This window comes from Ambystoma mexicanum, chromosome 4p (genome assembly GCF_040938575.1).
Source record: "Ambystoma mexicanum isolate Mex_15411 chromosome 4p, UKY_AmexF1_1, whole genome shotgun sequence".
NCBI lineage: Eukaryota > Metazoa > Chordata > Amphibia > Caudata > Ambystomatidae > Ambystoma > Ambystoma mexicanum.
In genome coordinates this window covers 105,813,847-105,840,031 of record NC_090927.1, presented here as the reverse complement: position 1 = coordinate 105,840,031, position 26,185 = coordinate 105,813,847, and the positions used below count along the sequence as shown (strand labels likewise).

Here is a 26,185-nt window from a genome sequence, read left to right as displayed (position 1 = left end):
TCGATTGCCCCGGGTTCTGTTAGTCGAGGGGGCACGTCGCCGTCCCCCCTGATCGAGTTTTGGCTGGTGGCAGTGGATACTACTTTTTATATTCGACCGTGAATAGATCCCTGTGGGATTTTCCCATTGTTCGAGGCTACCAACTTTAATTATTTAATTCTCATAGCCTCGAACATACCGCCGGTTTATTTATTTAATATTAATTCGTTGGTTGGTATTTTTTGCCAGGACTCGATTCTAAAATGGCAGTTGTGTTCTCTTCTGTGACTCCAACCCAAGTCGAGCCCTTTGTTTCACTTTTTGGCGGGCTTCTCCACAGAAGCCTCCAAAAGTGGTGCCACTCTGTCTGGGTACCACAGGGGGTGTGGGATGGGAGGGGGATTAGGCACCCTGGACTGAGTTACCTTGGTAACTCAAGTCGCACTCTTGTGTGATTGGCCCAAGTGGTGAGCCGGCCGGCTCACCACTTAGCATGTTTGATTGACAGCTAGGCTGAGTGAATGGGGGTGTGCTGCATAAAAGCAGGGCTTTGGGGACTGGAACTTCAGAAGTCGCCACAGGACCGGAGAATCCGATGAGGGAGAAGCTGAGCGGACCTACCATGACGACACCACCGGTGGAGCCCTGCGGAACCGACTCACCACTTCCCGACGACAGAGAAGATCTCCCGGCTGGAGAAGCTTCTTCCCCTGACTGGTGGGCACAACCAGTTTACCTTCTTCTCTTCGCACCCCAGACCGTCTTGTGGTCGAATTGCCCGTGCCAAGCACCCCGGCAACCGGATAGCCACTTACCACTGGACCGCGAATAAAAGGACCGCTCCTTTTACCCGAGAACTTCGCGACTGGTTTCTTCCCTGGCAGTGCAATGGACTCCTGTCTTCCTCCCCGACGAGATCCTATATTCCCCCGGACGAAGCACCGACTTGCATCCGCTGCCATTAACAACTGCCCCCGCTGGAATATTCTCACCACTTTAAGGTACCGTGTCCGCCAGGCCTCCCTTTCTAAAGATTGCTACAAGGTAATAATAACCCCTTAACCTTCTGGACTGGGCTGGCCGCCTTGACCCTCTAACTGGTCCCTTTCTTTTGGTCCAACTCTTTTTGAACCTTTGCAAGACTCTTGTGCACTGCAACCGTGTGACCTTGGACACATTTCGTTTTGATCCTCTTAAAGTGGATCCGGCCTACTGAACTCTAAACTCACGGTTTTACTTTGCCTTCCTCTCTCGTTGTGTTTTTAAAAAAAGTGTTGGGATCTGTTTCAATTTATTCTCTGCTTTTCTCTCCCTTTTAAAAACGAATTATTAGAGTGCCATCTGCATTAAGCGCTCACCGCTGTCTGAAAATAAGTGGGGCTTTACTTAAGACTTGTCTAATATTCTTCTAAGGGAGTGTATATCTTTTAGTGACCGTGTTTTTGAATTGTTTACTATTAATGCGTGTGTGTTTTTCTAGATGTGGTTTTAAATAAATAATTATATCTCTTTTACACCAAGCCCTGGTCAGTGTTTACTTGTTCTACTGTGTTCTTTGGACCTATTGTGAATACTCTGTATACTGCCTAACTCTTCTTGAGGGAAGTCTGACTGCTCAGCCACAGCTACCAAGTGAATCTGTGTGGTACGGACTGCTACCAAGTGGGTTTACTGCCAAACACCTGTAGTTGTAAATCTTTTGCAGTGGTCCCACAGGGAACTGCACAGGTTTCTGCCTAACAACAATGGACAAAGATTTTACACAATGGACAAGCACTGTTCTTCGACAACCCTGAGGAAGTGCGAGACTGGTTAGACAGTGAAAAAGCATTGGCAACGAATAGAGATTGACACAACACAAGTCTAGGTAAAGAACAAGACCTAGTATAAGATCGTTTGAAGAGACTGGAAGCCCCAATAGCTAAACACAAGTGTAGGTCTCAAGAGTCTGACTTTAAGGTGACATTTGGAGATGGGTCAGAGAATGAACCAAGAATGAACCTCAAACGGGACCTAATGGTCGCTGTATCGGAACAATGGCCACAGAGCAGGAGAGCATGTAATGAGGTTACAGTCTTCAATGGGAGGGTGTCACAGGTCGGGAAGGCACCCTAACTTCCCCATACATTTCTGTCAGGGTACGTTATAAGCACCCACCCTTTGAGCACCGAGCACAGGGTCAGAAGCAGGTTTGTCTGAGCATGCACTGTATAGCTGAGCGGTTTAAGTTTGGGAAGGGATAGTTGGGTGGGAGGGGGGTTGTTAATGAGAACAAGAGGAAAGCCAGACAGAGTAACTCTAATTTCGGTCACAGATGAAGGCATAACCTCGAGGAACAAAACTCTAACAGTAACACAACAACAAAGGACAATCATGCACATATATGATAGAGGGTAGTATTAAAGTAATGACCTGGAACATTCAACGTTGTAATAGCTATGTGAAAAGACAACAATTACGTACCTGTGCAAAAACAAAAAAGGAGTTGCTTTATTACAAGAGACGCATCTCAACAAAACCAGACAGGACAAATTAGCACAGCAATGGGGAGGGGCGGTAGTGTGATCCACATACTCGGCTTATGCCAGGGAAGTACTCATCTGGGTAGCCCCTACAGTCCTGCTAATGATACTACATACTAAGTTTGATGAAGGCATGATGGTACTGATCCTTGGCACCCTAGAACACAGGGACATATGCATTGTGAGTACCTATGCACCGAACCATAACGCTGTCATTTTTCCATTCCCTCTTTGCAAGATTAGGTCCGTACAAAAACGGAGTGCTTTTGTTGAGAGGGGACTTTAATTGCAAAATAAACCCTAAAATGGATAGGTCTGATGACAAGTTCAGAAGACCTGCACCGCACACAATTTTAAATACAGTCCTTTAGCCTGGTAGACATTTGGAGGTCACTCCACCCATCAGTGAGAGATTACTTGCATCACTCCACTCACACAAGGCTAGATTACCTATTCACAGGAGAGGAACACATGAGGGAATTTGAGGAAGTGGAAAACAAAGCCAGAGTATTGTCGGATCATGCCCCATTAGAACTTAAGTGGGTAATAACAGCACCCAGACAGGCTATACCAACCTGGAGGCTCCGAAGTGAAACCCTATTGGACACAGCGTTCAAAGAACATGTGCGGAAGCACAAAGAGGAATTCTTTAAGTTTAACGTGGGCTGCCTTGAATCAGAAGGAACAGTATGGGAGACATTCAAAGTTGTGAGTAGGGTAGAGATGATATCCCAAGCAGAGGGGGTGCGCAATGCCATTACTTAAGAACTAAACAGAATAGAACTATTATTAGCCAAGGTAGAGGGAAGGAACAGCACAGGAGAGGAGAACTTGGACGAAGAAATCCGATTAAAACACAAGTGCCTAACACAATGGGATAGATTGGGCAAATTCAGCTATGCAAAGCATTCAGAAAAAACACACGCGGAAGGGGATAAACCAGGCAAACTGCTGGCGTGGCTATACAAGAACGATAATAAGAAAATGCCAATACACTCTGTCCAGAATAAAGAGGGAACCTTGTACAATACTCAAAGGGAGGTGAACAATACGTTCTATGAATATTACAGTGAGCTGTATGGAAATGCTAGTGAGGAGCGTCACAGGAAATTACAGGAAGAACTAGACCTCAGTCTTACCGCAACTACAAACAGAAAAAAGTGCAGATGTTAGAGGAACCTATAACGACAGAGGAGGTATTGTCCATAATAAGAGCACTGCCCTCAGGTAAATCACCGGGCATGGACGGGCCACCGGGCAAATTCTATACAGTATACGCAGACAGCCTAGCACCTGTCCTGATGAAGGTATACATGGAAGCATTTGAAATATGGACGCTCCCAGGAAGTATGAGAGAAGCTGTGATAATCCCCCTTCCTAAACCTAATAAAAAAAAACAATAGATTGTGACTCCTACAGGCCTTGTCCCTATTGAATCAGGATAACACGATCCTTACAGCACTACTGGCGAATAGGCTCAGGAGAGTAATTACAGAACTAATACACCCTGATCAAACGAGATATGTGCCAGGGAGGAAGATTTCCTGGAATCTACGTAGATTACATCATGTTATTAGCAGTACAAAAGATTGGGATGAATACTGCGTAGTGGCTTCTCTAGACGCAACAAAAGCGTTTCACTCAGTACACTGGGATTGGCTTTACGCAACAATAATAAAATTAGGCTTAGGAACGAAATATATGCAGTGGATAAAGTTGATTTATACTAAACCTATGGCTAGCGTCAAAACGGGTGGCATCTTCTCTGAGAGATGGGAGTTGAGGAAAGGAACCAGAAAAGGCTGTCCACTATCCCTGATGCTCTATATCATAGCAATGGAACCAATAGCAGCATTCCTGAGGCAAGAATACCAGGATGCGGGAATCAGGATAGCTGGTGTGAGGCATGTAGTATCTATCTATGTGTATGACACGCTACTATATATACACAAGGTCGTTAGGAGAATCTGCAACACATATTAGAAGTACTGGACAACTTTAGCATGTGGTCAGGAATTACGATTAACAAGAGCAAATCCTGTCTATTCCCGCTAGCTAAACTCCCTTCAGGAAACACAGAGCTACCAACACTATCACTCCCATGGGAAAAAGATACCTTTCGATATCTTGGGCTAGATATATATAATAGCCCAAAGCAGGAGCACGCACACAACACAGTAAAAGCGTTGGAGGGACTAGTGAACTCAATGAAATTTTGGGGGCAGCTACCATAATCGGTAATGGGGAGAGCAGCACTATTCAAAATTGCAGTGCTACCCAGAATCCTGCATTGCTTTGAGAATATCCCCTAAAATATACCCAAAACATTATTTACCAAATTAGAAAAAGAGTGCAGAAGTGTCCTATAGCAGGGTGGTAGACTTAAGAGTAGTGATGTGTACTCTCCAGAGGCCCTACAATAAAGGGGGGCTGAGAATTCTGAATTTTGAACTATATTACCTAGCAAACCAGATGCAATATGTGATCCTACAATGGACACAGCACTCCTACAGCCAGCATTGCAACACCTACAAAAGAGGTTTTATGGGTCTCCCCAACATAACCACCAGAATACCCACACTTGGTGAAATTGGGCATACAGTTATGGCGTAGACCCGATATCGCCACATATACCCTTGGCTGCGGTGATGACAGATAACAGAGGACTAAGGGCTAATGTGAGACTTCATTGGGAGACATGTGGGATCATAACAATAGGAGACTTGTGGAGAGAAGGTTCCTTATTAAGGTTTCAAGAATTGCAGGAAATAACAGGAATACACAGAGGACAGTACCTTTTACACCAATCTATTTTGAATACGGTTAAGGGAAGATGGCCAGCAATAGGGGGAGACACGATAGAATGTGAGGAAGTGGAAACAATAATAAATATCTCAGAGGGCGGACATACCATATCAAAGTTGTATAATGTCTTTATAGAAATCCACTCAAGAGGGGAACTGCAAACCAGTGTGAAATGGGAAGCTGAACTAGATAAGACCATCACGAACAAAGAATGGCACAAGGTGTCTAATTATCACAAGAAGGTCTCCAGAAATGCTAGATTGCAGCTACTACAAATGTATGTAACACAGAGAGCCTACCTAACACCGAGAATAATAGCTGGATTCAAGGGGGCGGGAAAACAAACCTGTCTGAAATGTAAAGAAGGCTAAATATGTTTTGGGGATGTGTTGTAATAGGAACGTTTTGGAGGGATGTTGCACAATAACTGTCCAAAGGGTAAATGGAATTGGACGTCCAATCCCCGGAAGCATGCATACTAGGGCTCTACCCAAGGAGCAAGAAAGGGAAAGCGCTGGGGAAACTAAAAGATCTAGCATATGTTCTAGCTAACAGCTGTATAGCAATGGAATGGAAATCAGAAAAAGCCCATTTGTAGAGAGGTGGTGGAGGGCCTTGCAAAAATGAACAATAGCAGAGATGGGGTGTGGAAACAGTCGAGCAGCAGAGGACATGCTACGTTGGACAGAGCTTACACTAACCATGTTCAAAGCAGGCACAGGAACAGACTATGAAGAATTGCATGAAGGGAGTTAAACAATAATGTGAGGTGTGCAAGACAAGTGATGAAGAAGAAAACAAGATACCACAGTCTAGCCAGTTAGGGTGAGGGAGGTGGGATGGGGAAGTTCATTGTTAGCAATAGGTGGTACATGTAATGGACAGTGGTAATGGACTGTGATCCTTTATTCAATTACAGAATGTATACACCTATATGTTGTTGTTACAAAATGGAATACAAATATTTAACAACAAAAAACTCGGTGTGGAACACAGAAGAATCAAAAACGTGTGAAGACAATCTATTGTCCAATCTAGAGGCCTGTCGTCGCTCCTCTTCCTCCTTTCCTTTTGGAGTGCCACAAGGATCGGCTGTGCCCCCACTTTTGCTTAATCTTTATTAACGTCCGCTGGTGGACCTCATTTCAGAGTCTGGGGTTAATTTTTACACCTATGCTGAAGACATACAATTGGTGTTTCATCTCGACTCTCCCACCACTGAACCCCCTAATAAATTGAGAGAATGCATATCAACCATAGGCAGCTGGAAGTCTTCCAACTGGTTGAAGCTCAATGGGGGAAAAAAACAAAGTGCTCGTCTTTGGTACCCAGACGGCGGCTAGTACCTGGAGTTCACAGGTTTGGCCAGTATCCCTTGGCCTGTGGCGTATCCCTTGGCCTGTGGCGTATCCCCAGCAAGTTTGTGAAGACCTTAGGTGTGAGACTTCTCCCCATCGTCTCCGGTGAAGCCCAAATTGCGGCAGTCTGCAATATTCCTTGCAGAAAACGAAAAGTACTGAGAAAGTCTCCCATTTCTCCCTGCCGTTTGCCGTACTAAGGTAGTCACTTTGGCAATAATGGGATCGTTGGACTACTGTAATAGAGTCTACCTGGGGCTGCCTGGGTATCAGGTGCAGTGGATGCAGGTACTTCAAAACTCGGTGGCTAGGCTGGCCTTTAATAAAACTAGGCTGGCTCCTTCCGCGGGTCTGTTACGGCAACTCCATTGGTTGCCGGTGAAGACCCGTGTTGAGTTACAAATTCTGTGCATCTCACACTTAACGACACAGAAGCAACTTATCTGAAAAATAAACTGGAGCACTACCACCCCACCAGGTGCCTTCACTCGTCCTCCCTTGCGCTTTTAACAGTACTGCGTTATCAGAAAGCCCGACTGGTGGGGAGGCGGCACTCCTTTTCGGTCCTTGCTCCTACCCTGTGGAACAAGCTTGCTTTCTCCCCTCATGAAATCAAAAGACTATCTGCCGTTCCGTAAGGCACTAAAGACTCATCGTTTTTAGCCTCCTTCACGATATGGCACTTCTTCCTGAATTGTCTGCTTCTTGCTTAGTGCCTAGATGCCTCCACGCCATAGTTTGGGCTCTATAAATCCTGGTACAATACAAAGCAAGTTGCACTTAAAATACACTAGATATCCATTTTACTTCTGCCAGGGAGCAAATGTCTACCACTGCAGTAAACTGGACTAAACCATGATGCAGGCTTGTAAAAACGAAAGAGCTCACAGCAACCTTTAACAAGGAGAAATGTCTAGGTGATAAAAGTCCCCTAGGGACACGTTGGGGCATTTTTTGAGCAAGCACGCCTTCCATATGGGCTATGCAGGCATCGCATAAACCACCACAGTATTCAGTAAGGCTTTAGCAATAGCCATATTGCTCACACTCACAAAAATAGGTAAAGGCACAGAACAAGCCAGCACTCGGGTAAGAAAAAGTATGTAAAACACACTGGGACGTACAAAAAGCACAGACAGTGCATTCTGCAAAATGTAACGAAATTACAAACGCTTCCAAGATACATTGTGCGAAATGGAAAGCCTCGACAGTGCATCCTGGGATAGGGAAATCATTCCCCAAAGAATGGATGAGATGGGCCATTCTGACAGCATTGAAGAAATTATCTTTACAACCTAAAAATGTACCTGGTAAATCTAAAAATCGACAAGTTTATATGTGAGCTACTTTTGCCATTTCAACACATTTCATAAAAGTATATATCTTTCTTACACAGCATGGTATCTGGCGTATTTTACGTAAAATAACCTAAGTGTTGATGATGCGCAGTATGTTTCATTTCTACTGGACGCCTGTATGGGCATTGTATCAGATGTTCAGGATCCGAGCCCTCCCCTGAATACAATTCCCTTTTCTCAGGCCACAAGGGCATCAGATTTAGCTTAGGTATCCAGAAGGTTTAATGTCCCCCAACTCTCACCTGATGGCAGGCTTCAGCTTGTTCACCAGGTCACGCGAGAGCTCTTCATTGGGTGGAGTGGAGTAGTCATTAATTAACTAAAATAAGCAAGAGAAAAGACATTTAAATGATTGCCAGATCTTTTTCCTATGCATGACACAAAAGTAGTTAGAGACTGCAGGATTGCATAACCAAAACAGCGGCGCAAAGCATAATGTGGGAGCAAATACCACACAGCGAAATACAATCCTTACTGCTCCAACCAAAACACAAATACACAGGAGAGGAAACGGTGGTAGTCTGAATAATCTCAAATAAAAAGAAACTCTGTTACAATGTACTTTCCATTTTTAAATTGTAAAAGGCCCTACAATTTCTTTACTAAAGCAGAAATAAATACCAACTTGAACAAAAAAAACGCTCAGTACAAGCAAGTATACACGTTCCTTTGAAATTACACCTGAACTTGTTGGATTGCTTCTACAAAGTTCTCTCTCTTACGGGAGCTCACATTAATTTTATTTTATTGTGCATTTGGCTCCTGCACAACAAAAATTGAAGTTGTGCGCCTAATCTGTGGTCTTCCAGCTTTGCTTTTTCAAACACAGAAATTAAACAGTTAATGATTAAGGTGGATACCAATTATAGGGGGAGACTGGCTGGCCAGACATTGATAAATGTAGGCAGTTTCAGGCTCTCTCGACTATTCAGCCATATCTCAGTATAATACAATGCACATCTACGAACACTGTGCCTTGACCAGGCTCACTTAACTTGCTGCCACTCAAGACATGATTCGCTTCCTGGAATAATCACGCATCCTATGCAAATATTAACTGCCCTTTTTTAACCGATGAGGCTAAAGCCAGCCTCCATTTTGTTTTAATATGCCCAAAGTATGCTATCATACGTGCTTATTATTTGTTCCCAATTCTGAAGTACACTATAAAAGGAAATGCCTCCAGGCCTATAATCACCTGGCCTCAAGTAAAGAACTGTGGGTGAACTCTACCCTGAACGCCCATCTAAGAAAGGCACGCCAGCTTAGAACCGAGACACAAACCTAGGATCCGACGAGCGCACTGGCCTTTATTTCTGTGATTCAATCTGATGGCTAACGTATTTCTTCTCATTGTCATCTTCTTCTGCTTATTATGTCATGTGAGTGTTAAGAAGGATTTCCAAACTCAGCAATGGGGGGAGGATGTTGTGAGGCTACCCTATTATGATGAATAGGGAAGACACAGAGAGGTTAGCCAACCCCAATCAAGGTATGTAGCAAAGCAGCAAGGCTTGCTCTCACGGCGTGGTAGTGGTCCAAGGCTACAAGGAGTCCAAACAGAGAAACATCAATAATTCCAGTTAGACATTCAAGTATAACAACACAATAGCTTATTAGGCATTTAGATGAAGGGATGGGAACTGAGAAGCACCTAAAGCAGGGTGAGCCCAAAGAGGCCCCAGAATCTAGAAACCCCAATGCAGTCCCACTGTATGAGAGTAAACAAAAATGATCTGCTTGGTATTAGGTAACCCACCTTTTGATATAGGTCTATACTACACAGATTGGTAGAGTGAATGAGTAGCCAAGAGGGGTAAATGTGAGCTGTAGAGCTGTAGCAATTAAATTTGTAACAAGTACTCAAGTAACTCTTGCACTCAAGGTTTCAGTTATAGTTATTTATTTAATTAACATCAATTTTTAAATAAGAATTCTTTAAAAAGGCAATTCGTGTAACAATGTAAATATACCTTTAAATCACTTTTCAGAATCAAAACGAGTTAGTAGATAATCTTTGGATATGCTTCTTACACAATTCCTACACCGTGAGGTAACATCAATCACAAGGACAGTAATGGCATTTATATATCTCACTAGGTATACTTTGCAGATTCTGAGGTTGCAGAAAGTTACGAAAAAATGTTAAACAGGTGCTCAGTATATGTGAAGACAACTAAATCTTCCAATGAAATCTAGGTAAGCCTTTCGCAGCAGTAACAGTCTACAACAAGCTACCACCTGTGAGCGACAAACAGTATCAAAGTCAATGGACCAGAAGTCTTCAGGGAGCCATGACAGCCAAAGTCAATTGGAACACAGTCTACGGATCTGAGGCACTTCTTAGATCAAAGTCTTGCACAAAGTTAGAGAGTTTGTAGAATAATCCCTTGTAGGGTCACAAGCTGTTAAGCCTTTGAGAAGAGAGTTGGAATCAACTCTCTAAGGTAAGCCAATGCAATTCCCAACTGAGAAAAGCACTGCTAAAAGACAATAAGGTAAGTACCCCAAGCTTAAACAGTACTTCTGGTTTGAAGAGGAGTGGTCCAGCTGGATTCTGTCTTGCTACAGTGGCGCAGACCTTTGTTCCTGAGCCTCAGTCATGGGGACATGAGGGAGGACGTCTGGAGGGCTCCTGCTGAAGTACTTGCGGGGTCATCAGCAGTTGGTCTCTTTTTGGTTCAGCAGCACTTTGCGGTTTCAGCACTTAGCAAACTGCACCGTTGCGGATCACAGATACTGGTTCGGCTTCCTTCACTTCTTGGGTCCTGCAGGGGATTCGGGATCTGGTTGTCCTGCTTCTGGAGGGTCCTTAGGCGACTCCTGGGGCTTCTAGCCAGATTTGTTACCGCTTCAGTCGTTTCACTCTACTACGGATACTCAACCCCTGGCATTGGGCTTCAGAAGCAACGGAGAGGCAGAGCAAGTCAGGGGTGATGGTCCAGTGGATTCGTCTCTGGGTTAGTTGGTCTCACTAACCCAATTGGAGAAGTTGTTCCATCCGAAGCTTCTCTGTCGAGGTTAAAAATGGAGTTCAGCACAGCAGCAGGGCTTCACATGGCAATTCAAAGGTCGAGGAGGATGCAGCAAGCTTCGTTCACGATTTATTTGTCTGGTGTTTCTCCCAGGGGTCGACTCTGCCTCTAGTCCCAAAACCTTCACCTTTTAAGCAGGTTTCTTCCATTTATGCACAGCCTAGGCCTAGGCGGTCAATCACACAGCAGGGTGGATCAGGACTGGTTGCATTCAAGCATTCCTAGAGACAAAGGACAGGGGAGTTTCGGGACCCTCCCTCACATCCTGTCCTTCCAGACACACTGGAGCCAGAGGCGGGCACAACACCTTATGTGGAGTGCCAAAGGGATACTTAATATCCCCCTTCTCTCTGTACCTGTGACTGTTAAGTCGTATATACAATCTCCTAGTTATGGCTGGTGGCAGTGGATGTGTTCCACCAACTATTCTGTCATTTCGGTACTGCAGGCTATGTCCATAGCCTCGGTAGTGCACAATAGGGGCACCCAAGTACCATTTTAGGGCCTCCCTTCTTTTTTGCCATTATTAGCATGGTTACTCTTTGTCAGCCCTTCTTCCATTCTGGGAGGGGGAGGTCAGTGTGTGTTTTGCCTTTGGCAGGAACCCTTGGGTGTTCCCATCTAGGCTCCAGAGTGTCCGGGCAGGCAGGAAGAGGGGGAGGAGTTTTCCACGCCCCTGCCCTTTGTCTGCCAGATGCATGTATAGAACCAGCTCCCACTGGGGGTCTGGCTGTCCTGATTGGACAGCCATATACGCCTTTCTGTAAATTGCTGAGAGAGATTGCAGAGGAGTGTGGCTGGAACTGTATAACAAGTGAGGCTCCTGGAGTGAAAAGCAAGTCGACCACTGGAAGCTGAAGTAACCGAAGACGTAGATGACCAGAGACGCCTGCAGACCCTTTGCAATACCGTGAAGCGACTGCTGCTGTCATGACCCCGTTTTATGTGCAACAGAGGAGCTACGAAGAGGATGACTCCTTCCCTTTGGTTGGTGGGAACAACCAGTCCCAAGACGAACTTTGATTTGAGCCATCTCCCGAGGTCCTGCGAGTTTCAAAAGCAACGGAATCCCAATATCAGGAGATTGGTTGCCCATTTGGAGTGCATCACCGTGGAAAGGCTGAATCCATCTAAATCTTTGCTGTGCCCTCAAGGACACTCCAGAGACCCGATCCAACTCACCCAGACCCCCTCATCAGAGTGCAGGACTGCAGGAAATGAAGAAGACCGGGTGATCCACGTCCTTTGTTGGTGCTGCAGAAAAGGCACTGAAACCGCAGAGTGAACCAAGAAGTTGCTGAAAGCTGTGCCGCAGGTCCTCACTCGAGGCTGCTGCTGAGAGATCCTGTCCATTGTCCTGACTTCAGTCATTAGACCAAGAAATCCAGAGGTTGGGTCTGGAGCAGTCATCCAGCACAAACATTTTCTTCTAATCAAAGGTACTGTGGGGAAAAGGGTATTGCTTACCTGATTCCAGAAAGTGGAGTGCACGTAGAGGTGTCCAGGGCAACCCCATCTTACCTCCGACTCAAGCCACTGATTGTGTCCCTTTAGCGAGTCCTTTTAACCAGGTCTCCAACGTTGGATAATCCTTCTTGTATCTTCCTTCCTAGAGACTAGAAAGTATCCACAGGAACCTTTGGATTTCTTCTTCTTTGCAAGACTTTAAACAGATACGAACTGCCTTTTAGCTAGGGTTGCGTTTTTGACTTTACAAGACTTGCTGTGCTGCGCAACTGCCTCTGGAACGTGAAGCTCAACTAGGATAACACTAACCAACTGTTTTCCTTCCCAAAAATCACTATATTATACCCGTATGCAGACTAAATACAATTACTGTATTATTTTGTGGGTATTTTGAAAGTATTGAAAAGTATATCTATGTGTGATGGTTTATTGTGCCAAGTATTTAACAGTGACTCGTGTAAATATAATAAATCTATATTTTAATATACATTTTTATGCAAGTGTTTCTTTGATGTGCTTTACTTACTGGGCTCAGTGTATTTACCTACAGGTCACATCTTCCTCTTAAGATAAGTCTGACTGATCTGGCTCTCTACCAAGGTCTCCGAGTAGTATAGACTGATACTAAGTTGAGGATCTACAAACCACTGGGATAGCTTACTAACGTCTGACCTCCAAGTAAGACTTTAGGAAAACTCCATTTCCAGTTCTTAAAATGATTTAATGTGTGTTTCTAACTTGATAACTTACCTGTGCTTCTTTTTGGTCTTCTCCAGGGCCTTGTCAACCACCCAACCAAAGGGAACATTGTCCTCAACCGGAGTGGCTCGAGTCTCTGATCTGAATTCCAATCATCGAAACCAGGCATGTACTTTCTAGAGTTCCTTCAGCTATTAATCTGCCTTTGTGACTTTAAAGGCTCTAGGACATCACTAACCAGATTCTCCATTTGCTCCCACTGTGCCCTACTAATGCTAGCCATGAGGGCTGTGGCATTAGCAATCTGAGTTTCGTATGCTGCAGAAGTTGCTATCTTTGCCCCCCCCCCCCCCGGAACATATATGTTCTTGCTCTCCTTATCTGGTGGAGCTTCAGAAGATGCTAAGTCTTACAATCTGTTTCAACACCACACTTTTTGATAAGCCAAGAATGGTACTCACGAATCTTCGGGCTTTATCAGGATGTTTGAAGAGTAGAGAGACGTCCCCCCGGGAGTCCAGAGACCGTGAGTAGTACTCTGTGCACCCAGGGGGCCACCCCCTGGGAAACCCTCGAGGGGAAGAAAACCCAGATCCAGACAGGTCCCGATTGATTGGAACGGAAGTTCGTATGATTAATGAAGACGTAGAAAAATAACTTGCTGTACACTTGACGTCAGGAAGCGGAGCACGAATAATCCAAGGTAAGATGCCTGGGAAACCCTGTTGATACCAGGAGAAGGAGAGCAGACTCACGAGAGACGTGACTCAGAGGAAGACGAGGAGAAGCACAAAGTGACAGCAGGAGGAGAGGAGCCGCGGTTGCGAGAGGCCGACGGCGGAAGGAGGAAAGAGGCTGAGAGAAGTAAGTGAACCAGAAACGGTGAGTACCGAAGTGGCCGCAGCCGAAGCGGAGTAAAGGATGCCGAGCAGGGCTAGGATTAGCTAGCACGGCAAGCCGTGTGGAAAAAAGAAACAGCGAACTGTCAGGGTTGGCAGCCGCTGAGCGGAGAAAAAGGTGCTGCGAGCAGCTAGCACGGCAAGCCGTGTGGAAAAAAGAAACCGCGAACTGTCAGGGTTGGCAGCCGCTGAGCGGAGAAAAAGGTGCTGCGAGCAGCTAGCACGGCAACAGCCGAGCGGTGAAAGGTAGGGAAACACAGATGGAAAGCAATGCATACACGGGAGCGAGTAGCAACGCAGAGTGTTTTAGTGATTCTGGGTTAAAGTAGGAGTGATCAGGTGGAACTGAGTGCGAAACTAGACCTGCACGTCAGGTAGTAGAAACGTGATCCAACAGACGCCATCTTGAATTCCACTGTGTGCGCCGATGATGGTGAATCTTCCAATGTTTCCAAAGAGTTCTAGGGGTTTTCCTAACAGTATGCCCTTCCCGTGGGGTGGAAGGTCCGGGTTTCCACGGTTGAGACCTGTGGAATCGGCGCACCAGTGTAGGTGCATGAACTGCAGACGCTGGTTCCCAAGTCCTGTCAGATGGTCCATAACCTTTCCAATCTATAAGATATTGAAGACTTCCCCGATGGTATCTGGAGTCCGCTATGGCCGATACTTCATATTCTTGTCCTTCAGAGGAGTCAATAGGCATTCGAAATTCTGAAGGACTTTAAGGTTCCTGTGGTCAGTTCTGATAGTTACTGGATGTCTTGCTCCTACTAGAAGATGTCTCCATTCTTGGCATGCCTTCTTAATGGCGAGTAATTCCTTTTCCAGAACCGTGTAGTTTTGTTCTGAGGACGTCAAGGTTTTCGACATATAGGCAATAGGATGCTCTTTACCGCTAAGAGAAGTCTGTTTCAAGACTGCTCCTATTGCAGAATGAGAAGCATCTGTCTCTAGAAGGAATGGTTTGGTTTGGTCCGGCAATCTAAGGATGGGAGCAGATGAAAATGCAGACTTTAATTCGTCGAAGGCTTGTTGTGTTTCCTTAGTCCACACATATTTCCTTCCTTTCTGTAGAAGTGTAGTCATTGGTTTGATGACTTTGGAGAAGTTGGGTATATATTTCCTGTAGAAATTCGCAAAGCCAACAAACCTTTGGATTTCTTTGACTCCTTGTGGAGCTTTCCAATGCAAAATGGCTTGTACCTTGTGGGGGTCCATGGAAGCCCCTTCTTTGGAAAGAATAAAGCCCAAATAAGGAATCTTTTCTTGATGAAACGAGCATTTCTCTAATTTGGCGAAAAGGTGGTTGTCTTGTAGGCGGTGTAGTACCTCTGAAACATGAGAAATGTGCTCTTGTAGATTGGTAGAAAAGATCAATATATCGTCAAGATATACGATCAGTGAATGAAGTAATAAATCCGAAAACAAGTGGTCTACGAATCTTTGGAATACTGATGGAGCATTAGCCAGGCCGAAAGGCATAACATGATATTCGTAATGCCCAAAAGGGGTGCGGAATGCCGTCTTCCACTCGTCTCCGCTTTTGATCCGAATTAAATGATAAGCGCCTCTCAGGTCCAGTTTGGTGAAAATGGAGGCACCCCTTACCGCTTCTAAAATATCCTGAATCAAAGGCAGAGGATATCGATCCTTGTAGGTGACCCTATTCAATCCCCTATAATCAATGCACGGTCTCAGTTCTTTGCAGTCTTTTTTCGGGATGAAAAACAAGGATGCTCCAGCTGGACTTTTTGATTCAGTGATAAGTCCGTTGCGTAGGTTTGTCTGAAGATATTCCTTCAGGGCCTCCTTTTCGGGATTAGATAGGGTGTACATCCTTCCAAATGGGATCTGGGCGTCTGGCAGGAGATCTATACTGCAATCGTCTCTCCGGTGAGGAGGCAGTTCCTTGAATTCCTCATTAGAGAATACTTTACTGTACTTGTGGTAACATTCCGGTAACAATTTCAGATTTAGCACTACTGCATTAGAGTTCTGAGAGATCTCAGGTGCCTGGGAGGTGTGTATTCCAGTAGTACCGTTATGCTGGCATGTGGAGGTACAGTATTCTGATCCCAAAAACATGGTTCCAGCTTTCCAATTGATATAGGGATTGTGTTTAGCCAACCAAGGTATTCCCAGGATTATCGGGTAGTGAGCTGCCTTAATGAGATCAAAGATCACTTCCTCTTCATGGGTAGATATCCTCATTGTGAGGACGGAGGTATTGGCTCGTATGGGTCCAGAGGATAAGGATTTTCCATCCACTCCTTCGACTGGGATTGGTAGTTCTTTAGCTATATGGGGTATCTTGTTCTTGTAAGCCCATTCGGTATCCATAAAAAGACCCGCTGCTCCGCAATCTACAAGAGCTGGAACGTTTTGGAGTGAAACATCATTAAATCGGAGTGTTACTGGTAAAACCACCATTTGAGTAGAATTAGCCACTCCGTTGAGGGAACTCGGAGTTCCATGCCCGTTCATGGTTCCCTTTATGAACGGGTGAAGGCGTTTCCCGAACGCCGGGGAGGGACTAGATTACAGTCTTTCAAAACATGTTTGTCCGAACCACAGTACATACAGAGACCCAGAGAACGTCTTCTGTTTCTCTCTTCTGAGGTAAGAGGACCTCTAGTGATTCCTATTTGCATGGGTTCTTCCTCATGGGTTCGTGAGGTCTTGGTAAATTCGCTTCGTACATTTGGAGGAGGTCCTTTGGCTTTTCCCTTCTTCCTTTCTAAATTCCTTTCTTGGATTCTATAATCCATCTGTAGAACGAGCGTAACCATCTCTGCAAGGTTATGCGGGCGAGGTACTCGAGACAGTTCGTCCTTCAAGTCTTCGTTTACGTTTCTCCTAAAAATAGTAATGAGAGCGTCATCTGCCCAGGCTGTTTCATGTGCCAGTTGCTTGAACTGAGTGATGTACGCCAGAATTTCCATTGTTCCTTGTTTCAGGTCTAAGAGGTTTTCTTGTGCAGATACCACTATTTCTCTGCGTCCAAACATGGCTTGTATGCTATTGGAGAATCCAGCAATAGAATCTAAGAGTTGATTGTTAGTGGTCACCAGGGGTGTGGCCCAAGCCAGAGCGCTCCCTGATAGGTTGGATATCATGAAGCTGACCTTGGACCGGTCGTTAGGAAAAAAGGCCGGTTTCAATGTAAATTGTACCGTACAAGAGTCGATGAATTCTTTTAGTTTTTTGGGGTTGCCATCATATTTCCCCATAGGGAGGGGACCTGGAGGCAATTCGATTCTTGAGTGTACTACTTGACGAAGCATGGTGTTTTCATTGCGCAGGGTTTGCATCTCGGTATTGAGATTTTGTACAGCCGCTACCAGCTGCTGTATCTGTTGCTCCATGGCGTTGCTATCTCTTACAATCTGTTTCAACACCACACTTTTTGATAAGCCAAGAATGGTACTCACGAATCTTCGGGCTTTATCAGGATGTTTGAAGAGTAGAGAGACGTCCCCCCGGGAGTCCAGAGACCGTGAGTAGTACTCTGTGCACCCAGGGGGCCACCCCCTGGGAAACCCTCGAGGGGAAGAAAACCCAGATCCAGACAGGTCCCGATTGATTGGAACGGAAGTTCGTATGATTAATGAAGACGTAGAAAAATAACTTGCTGTACACTTGACGTCAGGAAGCGGAGCACGAATAATCCAAGGTAAGATGCCTGGGAAACCCTGTTGATACCAGGAGAAGGAGAGCAGACTCACGAGAGACGTGACTCAGAGGAAGACGAGGAGAAGCACAAAGTGACAGCAGGAGGAGAGGAGCCGCGGTTGCGAGAGGCCGACGGCGGAAGGAGGAAAGAGGCTGAGAGAAGTAAGTGAACCAGAAACGGTGAGTACCGAAGTGGCCGCAGCCGAAGCGGAGTAAAGGATGCCGAGCAGGGCTAGGATTAGCTAGCACGGCAAGCCGTGTGGAAAAAAGAAACAGCGAACTGTCAGGGTTGGCAGCCGCTGAGCGGAGAAAAAGGTGCTGCGAGCAGCTAGCACGGCAAGCCGTGTGGAAAAAAGAAACAGCGAACTGTCAGGGTTGGCAGCCGCTGAGCGGAGAAAAAGGTGCTGCGAGCAGCTAGCACGGCAACAGCCGAGCGGTGAAAGGTAGGGAAACACAGATGGAAAGCAATGCATACACGGGAGCGAGTAGCAACGCAGAGTGTTTTAGTGATTCTGGGTTAAAGTAGGAGTGATCAGGTGGAACTGAGTGCGAAACTAGACCTGCACGTCAGGTAGTAGAAACGTGATCCAACAGACGCCATCTTGAATTCCACTGTGTGCGCCGATGATGGTGAATCTTCCAATGTTTCCAAAGAGTTCTAGGGGTTTTCCTAACACTAAGTGTGTTCCTGCCCTTTTACGAGTAGTGGACACTACAAGTGGGTCTGGTGTAGAATGGCCTCTGATGTAGAGAGCGTCTGTTGTGTGATGAATCCTATGGATCCCTCACTGTACACCTTCCTATATTCTCCTCCCAGGTGGCCAAGGAAAGGCAGACACTTCCTGATCCTGACCTTGGGGGTGGTGTATGTTAGGGAGAATTCTCATAAATGTGCCAATTTCTCCCACCTTAGAGCCCTCCAGCTCTTTTGCTAAACTTTGGGACTTTGAACTTTAATTCTGTTTGTTTTCTTTGTTTATTTTCTTTGGTTATGGAGTTTAAACAAGTCCATAGGCATCATCTTTTCATATGTGTCACACAGCACCCTCGGTGCAGTGGCACAGGGAAGCCTTTTCAGGCTTTCCCAAGGTTTAAATACCTTCTCTGGGATAAACTACTGTTTTCCAGAGTAAGTAAAGTGAAATTGACTTTACTAGTCTCTTTAAATTCCTAGACACAGCACACCCTATTTTACAATAGAGTGCTGGTGTGGTTACTTAGTATCCCTTGTGTCTAGATACTTATGTAGCAGTCAAATGCTACCCTTTCCTCTCAGAATGGCTGGTGGCAGTGGTTTTACAACGAACTACCATGATTTTTCAAGACCGCGAACACCGGTAGTGTTAAATCGCGGGAGCCACATTTTTCAAGATAGCGTCTCAGCCCCCTCTGTTTAAACAGGCCCTGGTTTTCTTTTTTCGCCATTTCTTTTTTGAAAGGTCCTTCTAGAGTTTGTCTCTGTGCGCCAAACTAGGTTTGGTCCCTTTGTTCCTTCGCCTATGGCGGGCTTCAGGAGTGAAGACAGCCTCTGGCGCCCGAGTGTCTGGGGTGGGCAGCATGGGAGAAATTGTAGGGGGGACAAGGGCGTTTGTCCCCCCAACTTTCGTGGCACGCCATTTTGTCCCCATTAATTTGGCAGAGTCACCTTTTCCTTTAGATGTTATGTCCCCCCCAACATGTTCAACAATGTTTCTCCACTGGTGGGCAGGAAGTGAGGGAGGAGCCAAAAACTCCCTGTGCTTAGTCTCCTAGGAGACCCACATGCACTCTGTGGTGATTGGCTGGCTGACTGTCCAGCAAGGACAGCCACACTTCTAGGTGAGTGACAGCTAGGCTGGAATGAATGGGAAAGGAATTAATAAAAGGCGAGTTTCTTGGCTTGGAAGGCAGAGTCGACCACTGGAACGAAAGAACCGAAGACGGGCTTAAAGAGGACGGCTGCTGCAACTCCTGGGCCGTTGTTTTGCCTGGTGAAGCCCTGCTGCAGGTCCGAATCGCCAAGTTCATCTCAACAGAGAAGCCCCTACAAGGACGACTTCTTCCTTACATCCCAGTGGTTTGTAGATCCCCACCTCTTGGCATCAGTCTGTACTAGCTCTGGACCTTGGTAGTGTGGCAGAGCAGTTAGGCTTATCTTAAGAAGATGTGAGCTGTAGGTAAGTACTCTGAATCTTAGCTAGAGAGGAACAACAAAGAAGCACTTACACATATCGTTATACAAGTCATTTTTAATTTTTTTAAATTTTATTGAAAAGATCTGCAGTTTTAACATAACGAAAAAACGTTTGTTTCAAATTCACATCAACAGCCTTAGCCGCAAATAACATACCAAACCCTCCAGACCAGACAAAGAACACATCAATAACAAATCAGGAAGAAAAGGTAACATTTCAGCCAACATACAAATAAGAGAAAAAAATGAAGCAGAAAATAACCATAATGGGGCATCATCAATACATATTGTACACTACTCAGATAGGATGTTTTAGTAAATCATCTAAATAATTTACCAGTGCACAAGCAAGTGTTGCATTGTTACCAGATGAAATCCTAGCCCACCATTCAATCATATCAGCATCTAAAGGAGCAAATTGGCCAAGATGTATAGCTCGGGAAGCGTTGGTTTTCTCACACTCAATACCCAGATGCTTCAATGATTCAACTGACAGAAGACAGAAGCGACATAAATTGTCTTTTGTCGACTTTTCCTTTCGTAGCCATAAAATTTCCTTAAATTTCAAGATGTTCAAACGGAATCTAAGGAATTCTTCGCGATAGTAGCGAGATGGACAACAAAGAAGATAAGACGACTGGATATTTAATTTGTTATGCGTAGTGCCTAACCAGTGTGTTGACAGCAAGTTTTCCCACTTGGCTATATTACTGATCCAAATCCATGATTCAAATTTATTTTATTTTTTTGCGTGTTGGGGTCTAATTAAGAGATCATACTCCGAGATGTCCGCAGCATCAACCCAAGCATGCACTCTAAAGCGCCACATGTCCAATAAGGAAGCATTAGGGTCAACATGGTTTTTACTGAATATTTGATAAGCAAGTGTTGGGCTGTCGACGCTCATTTTACGCATCAACATGATTGATTTCCAAACCACGTGTCTGTATAGTGAGTTCAGAGATAGCACAGAGCTGTCATTGAAACACATTGAGGTAACTTGAGGACATATCGCCAGAATTGCCCTTCAAAAGTGTTCCAGTGTTGCTCACTAATATTCCAGCTAGCTTCTGCTCCGATATTAAAATCGGCACAACCTTTTGCAGGTAAAAAGTCAGGACCGGTGATAAAGAAAATGTACCATAGCATTTGTTTATTTTGGCCACTTGTAGAGCTAGCATTGTGGTTTTCGATTTTAAGTCACAGATGGAATTATTGAACTGCACGCCCAAATATTTAATTGAGTCAACAGTATCAAGAAATTGGTCGCCGACAACCCACCTGAACACTCTGGCCCTTTTGTTCAAAACGGCGCCAATGGATACAATTTTTGTTTTACCTGTGTTGATTGTAAGCTCATTGATCGCGAGATACTCATTTAAAGAAGTGAGAAGTCTCTGCAGACCAATTTGGGTTTTATCAATCAACACAAGATCGTCGGCGTATGCAATACATGATACCGGAACTCGATTGAGCCTTGGAGAAAAGCAGTTTACCTGACTAAGATGGTTTGGTAAATCCGCAAGAAATAGTTTGAACAAGTCAGCGGCAAGAGGACACCCCTGCCTGACTCCCCTTTCCGTTAAAATAGGATTGGATAATTCCCCACTGCCATTAAGGCGTACCCGAATTGTTGTATTCAAGTGACGCGCAATTATGGGATCAAGAATATTTGAAGGACACTCCCACTTTCGTAGTTTTTGAAGGACACTCCCACTTTCGTAGTTTGTTCCAAAGCAGGCCTCGATTTATACGATCGAAGGCCTGCTTCATATCGATAAATGCTAGATGTAAGTTAAGCCGTGCTTTCTTAGCTTCCAGTTTGAAGATGGTAAGTAAAACAAGATTGACATCCACACCCACACCTTTCGTAAAGCCAGTTTGCCGTGCATCAAGGATATTGGCTGACTGGGCCCATCGGATTAAGTTCAGTCGAAGCTGGGACCCAAAAATCTTCACGATCAAATCCAACAAAGCAATGGGTCGATAGTTGTCAGGGAGGTCCCAGCTGCCTTTCTTATGAATGGGTATTACAATTGCCGATAACCAAGAGACAAGCAGACGCTTAGATAAAGCAATGCTGGCAAAGAGCTTTTCAATAAAAAGGGCCCAAGCCATTGAATATTGTTTGAGCATCACATTGCTGATCAGATCTGGGCCAGCAGCACAAGAGTTATTTAATCTCAAGATAGCGGCTTCGATTTCATTGTATGACATTGCGACTGCCCAGGGCTCATTGGTTTCAAGCAGATGACACACTGAAAGAGTCGTCAGGCTGGTAAAGACCCCAGAAATAATATCTGGTCCATATGTCTCCTGAAATAGTATTTTGGGGAATAAGTGAACGATCAGCGGATCCCGCATTCAGTATCTGCCAGATTTCGCGAGAATTCTTTGTAATTATCAGCTTCATCATCAGCTCTGCGCTGTCTTGTTCAATGACCGATCTGTGTGAAGTTAACCAGTTCCTATATCTAGCTCTACTCGCTCTCACAACATCTTGGACATGGCTTTTTAGGGTGTTTTTTTAATTAACCGCAAGTCCCGACGCATTGCTTTTTTCCCATGTGCATAACAGAACTAAACGGTTGTTTATGTGGAGTTAGTTTGCGGCCCTGAGCGCTATTGGCTCTTTGATAGACAGATAGGGTAGGGTATTCAACACCATTCAATAAACTGGTAAATCTGGCAGTAAGGTGGCTAATTTGGGAAGCATTTATTCGAAGACGATTGCCCCTCCAATTTGATTCTACAGGTACAGTATATTGAGGACCCAAAGAAGCAGAGTCCATTAGACAACTAAGTTTCAGTATCTTATGATCACTATGGGAAGTGGTTTGAATTTCCAAATTTAGGAGCTTTGACTCAAAGTTCCTTGAGACCCAAAAGTAATCGATATGATATAAAAGTTATATATTTATTATATTTACACCAGAATCACTTTAAATACTTCAGACGTTTACGGTAGAACACTGAGGAATACTACATCATACACTTCAAGGGGCAGTTTCACTTTTGTGTTTGTCCGCGGTTACATTTGTAGCAACGTTCGAAGGAAAAGATAAGGTTATTGTATGATCAGTAATTTCGCACTCATGCGGTTTTAAACTGGTCATACGGTAATGCTAACACATTTAGAAAAGCCACTTAAAGGGAGGAAAATAAGTGGTTAGCCACACGCATCCCCTGTAATTGCATCTCCTGGTAATCTACAAAATGTATCCATAAACTGTACTCCTAATGTATTTGTACAACATGTAAATGCATTACCCACTTCTACCCCCCTGTAATTAAGCTCCCCACAAGTAACAGCACCTCGATGCCCAAGGGCTGTTTGCGCGCTATACAAACGTAAAAATAAAATAAATAGATAAACATGCACTTAATTCAAGGTTCTAGAAACCGTTTCTTCACCCGGCAAGTCTTTTAAGTACAAAACACAATAGCTAATGCAGTTCGGAGAGAGCTTGAAGTCTTGACAAACAGCGAATAACGAAGAGTTCCTGCAGATTTCTTCCAGAGTCTAAAGTTATTGAAGCAGCAAGTTAGCAACTAACAAAGGAGACCTAAAAATGGACTCGAGAAGGGGACACAAGCAGCAGCTTGCGCCAGAGGCAAGACGGGGTTGCCCTGGACACCTCTACGTGCACTCCAATGCTCTGGAGCGACTTCTTGGAATCAGGTAAGCAATACCTTTTTTCAGACAGTACCTTTGGTTTGAAGAAAGTGTTTGTGTTGGCTACTCTGCGGTGTGACAGCACTGGACCCGATCTACGGATTCCTTGGTCTGGTGACGAAAGGCAGGACAATGGACGGTGTCTCTCAGCAGCAGTCTTGAGGGAGGAACTGTAGCACAACTTTCAGCAACTTCTTGGTTCACTCTGCAGTTTTGGCACCTTTTCAGCAGCACCAACAAAGGACACGGATCGCCCGGTCAATCTTCTTCGCTTCCTGCAGTCCCACACTCTGGTGAGGGGGTCTGGGCAAGTTGGATCGGCTCTATGGAGTGGAAAAAGGCTCCACTCATTCAGGATTAAATGAACAAGGTCCAGAGGTCTAGCAACAAGTGCTGGGGGTCTCCGTAGGCGAGGGGATGAAGCACAATAATGATAAAACTCCCTAACAGCCAGGAGAAGAGCACTGCGATCCAAGAACTTTATATTTCATGGTGCCAAGAGGAAAGTGCTATGAAACAAACTTTGAATTTCAAGGTGCCAAGGGAGAAGCACTGATATTTTCTGAGGAAGCTGAAACATCTCATGGTGCCAAGGAGGGAGACCCATGACATTTTCTGAGTCACACAGTTATACTTTTACTTCGCATTGCAAGGGAAACAATATGGTTTTGTCTAATGAACTTCTTTCACACTATCTCCTGGAGGAGAAGGATCGTCTCTGGGGTTGAACTTGAACTGGGAAGGGATAGACATTTCCTTTGATACAAATAACCTTTGCCAGGAACGGTATTTGAACTGTATTTCAACTTTGTATTTTCTTAATACTTTGTGCTAAACCTGACTGACTTAAAAGCCTGGGGAAAGTGATTCACTCAGGTTAAGAACATTACCTTCTATGGTGTTGCACATACAAGTCTTTTACATACAAGTTGCCATATATCTTTGTTTGTTTATGTTATTGTACAAGTGTGAGGGCCACAAATGTTATGTTAGAGTGTTTTCCCTTAGTTGGTTTAGGCAGGAAAACCCTTATAGAGTAGGGCAAGATAGGGGTTGGATTTCTTACTTTTGTTTAATGAATTGGCATAGTTGGAAAAACCATCAAAAATGTGTCCACTTCACATTTCTGACCCCTCACAGTTAGCACTGGTTGGAAGCGTTTTTCTATGTGGGGTTAACACGTTTGTGAGTGCAGGAGTGGCTAGAGATGGATATATCCATTTCACTGACTGCAGTAAGGTAATGTACTGTCCTATTTGCATTTTCTCATTCAGGATTTCGTCAACAAGAATCAATGTCCTCCTCGGACTTCAGTATCAATAGGTTTTCTCTTAATCGGGTGCTTGTCTAAAAAGAAATCCATAAAAACAAGACATTTTGTCCCGTCTTCCCAAATCTTCCCTTAGTCCATGAGGTGGAAGTAGATTCTGGTGGAAAAATAATCACTTCAGCCTCTTCCTTGTGTGTAGATTGTTGATGTATTTGTTTTGTCGCAAGCAGTGAAACAAATACTTTCGGTGCTTGAGAAAATTCATTTTGGTGGCTCAGATGTATTGGAAATCTGGGACGAGTGTGAGCCACTCGAGGCTGAGCATTTAGTTTCATTTCTTTTTCGGCATGGGTGCTGAAACAGGCGTGGAGTGTTACGGGTTACTGAGGTTAGCTCTACTCGGCGTAGATACATTTGCAACTGATCCGCTTGTAGGTGCTTTAAGTGTTTAGCCTTTTTGTTGCCAGGGGCAGTCTCCATAGCTGGGTCTGACGCCTGCCTTTCAGTGGTGGGGGACTGACTTATAGGAATCCATGGGTTCCCTAATTGTTGTCTCCTTGATTTCACTTTCGAAACCTGGACTGTCCTGGACTGTCCTGCTTTGCCACGACTGCGGAATGTCGACGGGTGCCTCAGCCTGCATCGTGTAGGCCACCCAGTTTTTCAACCGTCTATCCTTGAGCGTCTTTGTATTAAAGAGCTTGCAAGCTTAACAACTATACTCTCTTGTCTCCGGAGGATAGCTCAGGGGCAACATGCTTGCCTTGGAAGCAAGACGACACGGAGCAACACAGGTTCGATCCCCGTGTCCGCACTTAGAAACCTCTGGGTATTAAGCACGTTATAAATAAACTATCATATCATACTCCTAGTGATCCAGAGGGAGACACTAGTTACACACTGTATATCTCCAGGGGAATTTCTTATTAAAGTAGGGGCAAAACTTGGGGGGGGCGCTAGGGAGCCCGACCAAGATGGCCACGGACTCGATAGGCTCCTCGGCACCCCGAATATCCGGTCTTATCTCTGGTGGTGTCCGTGATTCTTTGGAGAGGCTGGCTACCTGACCCCCGACTGCTGCGAGCTCTGCGGGCCGCACTTCTGGCAGGAGTGGAAGCGGGCACTGGTGTGAGCGGTGGAGGAGAGCCGCGGTCGGCCTGGCGTGCGGACTGTAGTGGAGCCGGCTCCCAACTCCTGTGCCGGGCTCATTGGGGGAGGAGCTGTGGTGCTCCGGCGAGTGGAGGTGGAGGCCCGTGGTCGGCGGACACCTGG

At 45.1% G+C, this 26,185-nt stretch overlaps 1 protein-coding gene across 2 annotated transcripts in view; it reads right to left on the bottom strand.

The window, feature by feature from the left end:
• The window catches only part of EIF2B4 (eukaryotic translation initiation factor 2B subunit delta), a 256,404-nt gene that overhangs the window by 49,636 nt on the left and 180,583 nt on the right, over nucleotides 1-26,185 (bottom strand). For both annotated transcript variants that reach the window (XM_069605481.1, XM_069605480.1), the window contains one exon: nucleotides 8,265-8,341. In XM_069605481.1, coding sequence (XP_069461582.1) covers nucleotides 8,265-8,341 — 77 coding nt within the window. The remainder of the gene's footprint in view (nucleotides 1-8,264; nucleotides 8,342-26,185) is intronic.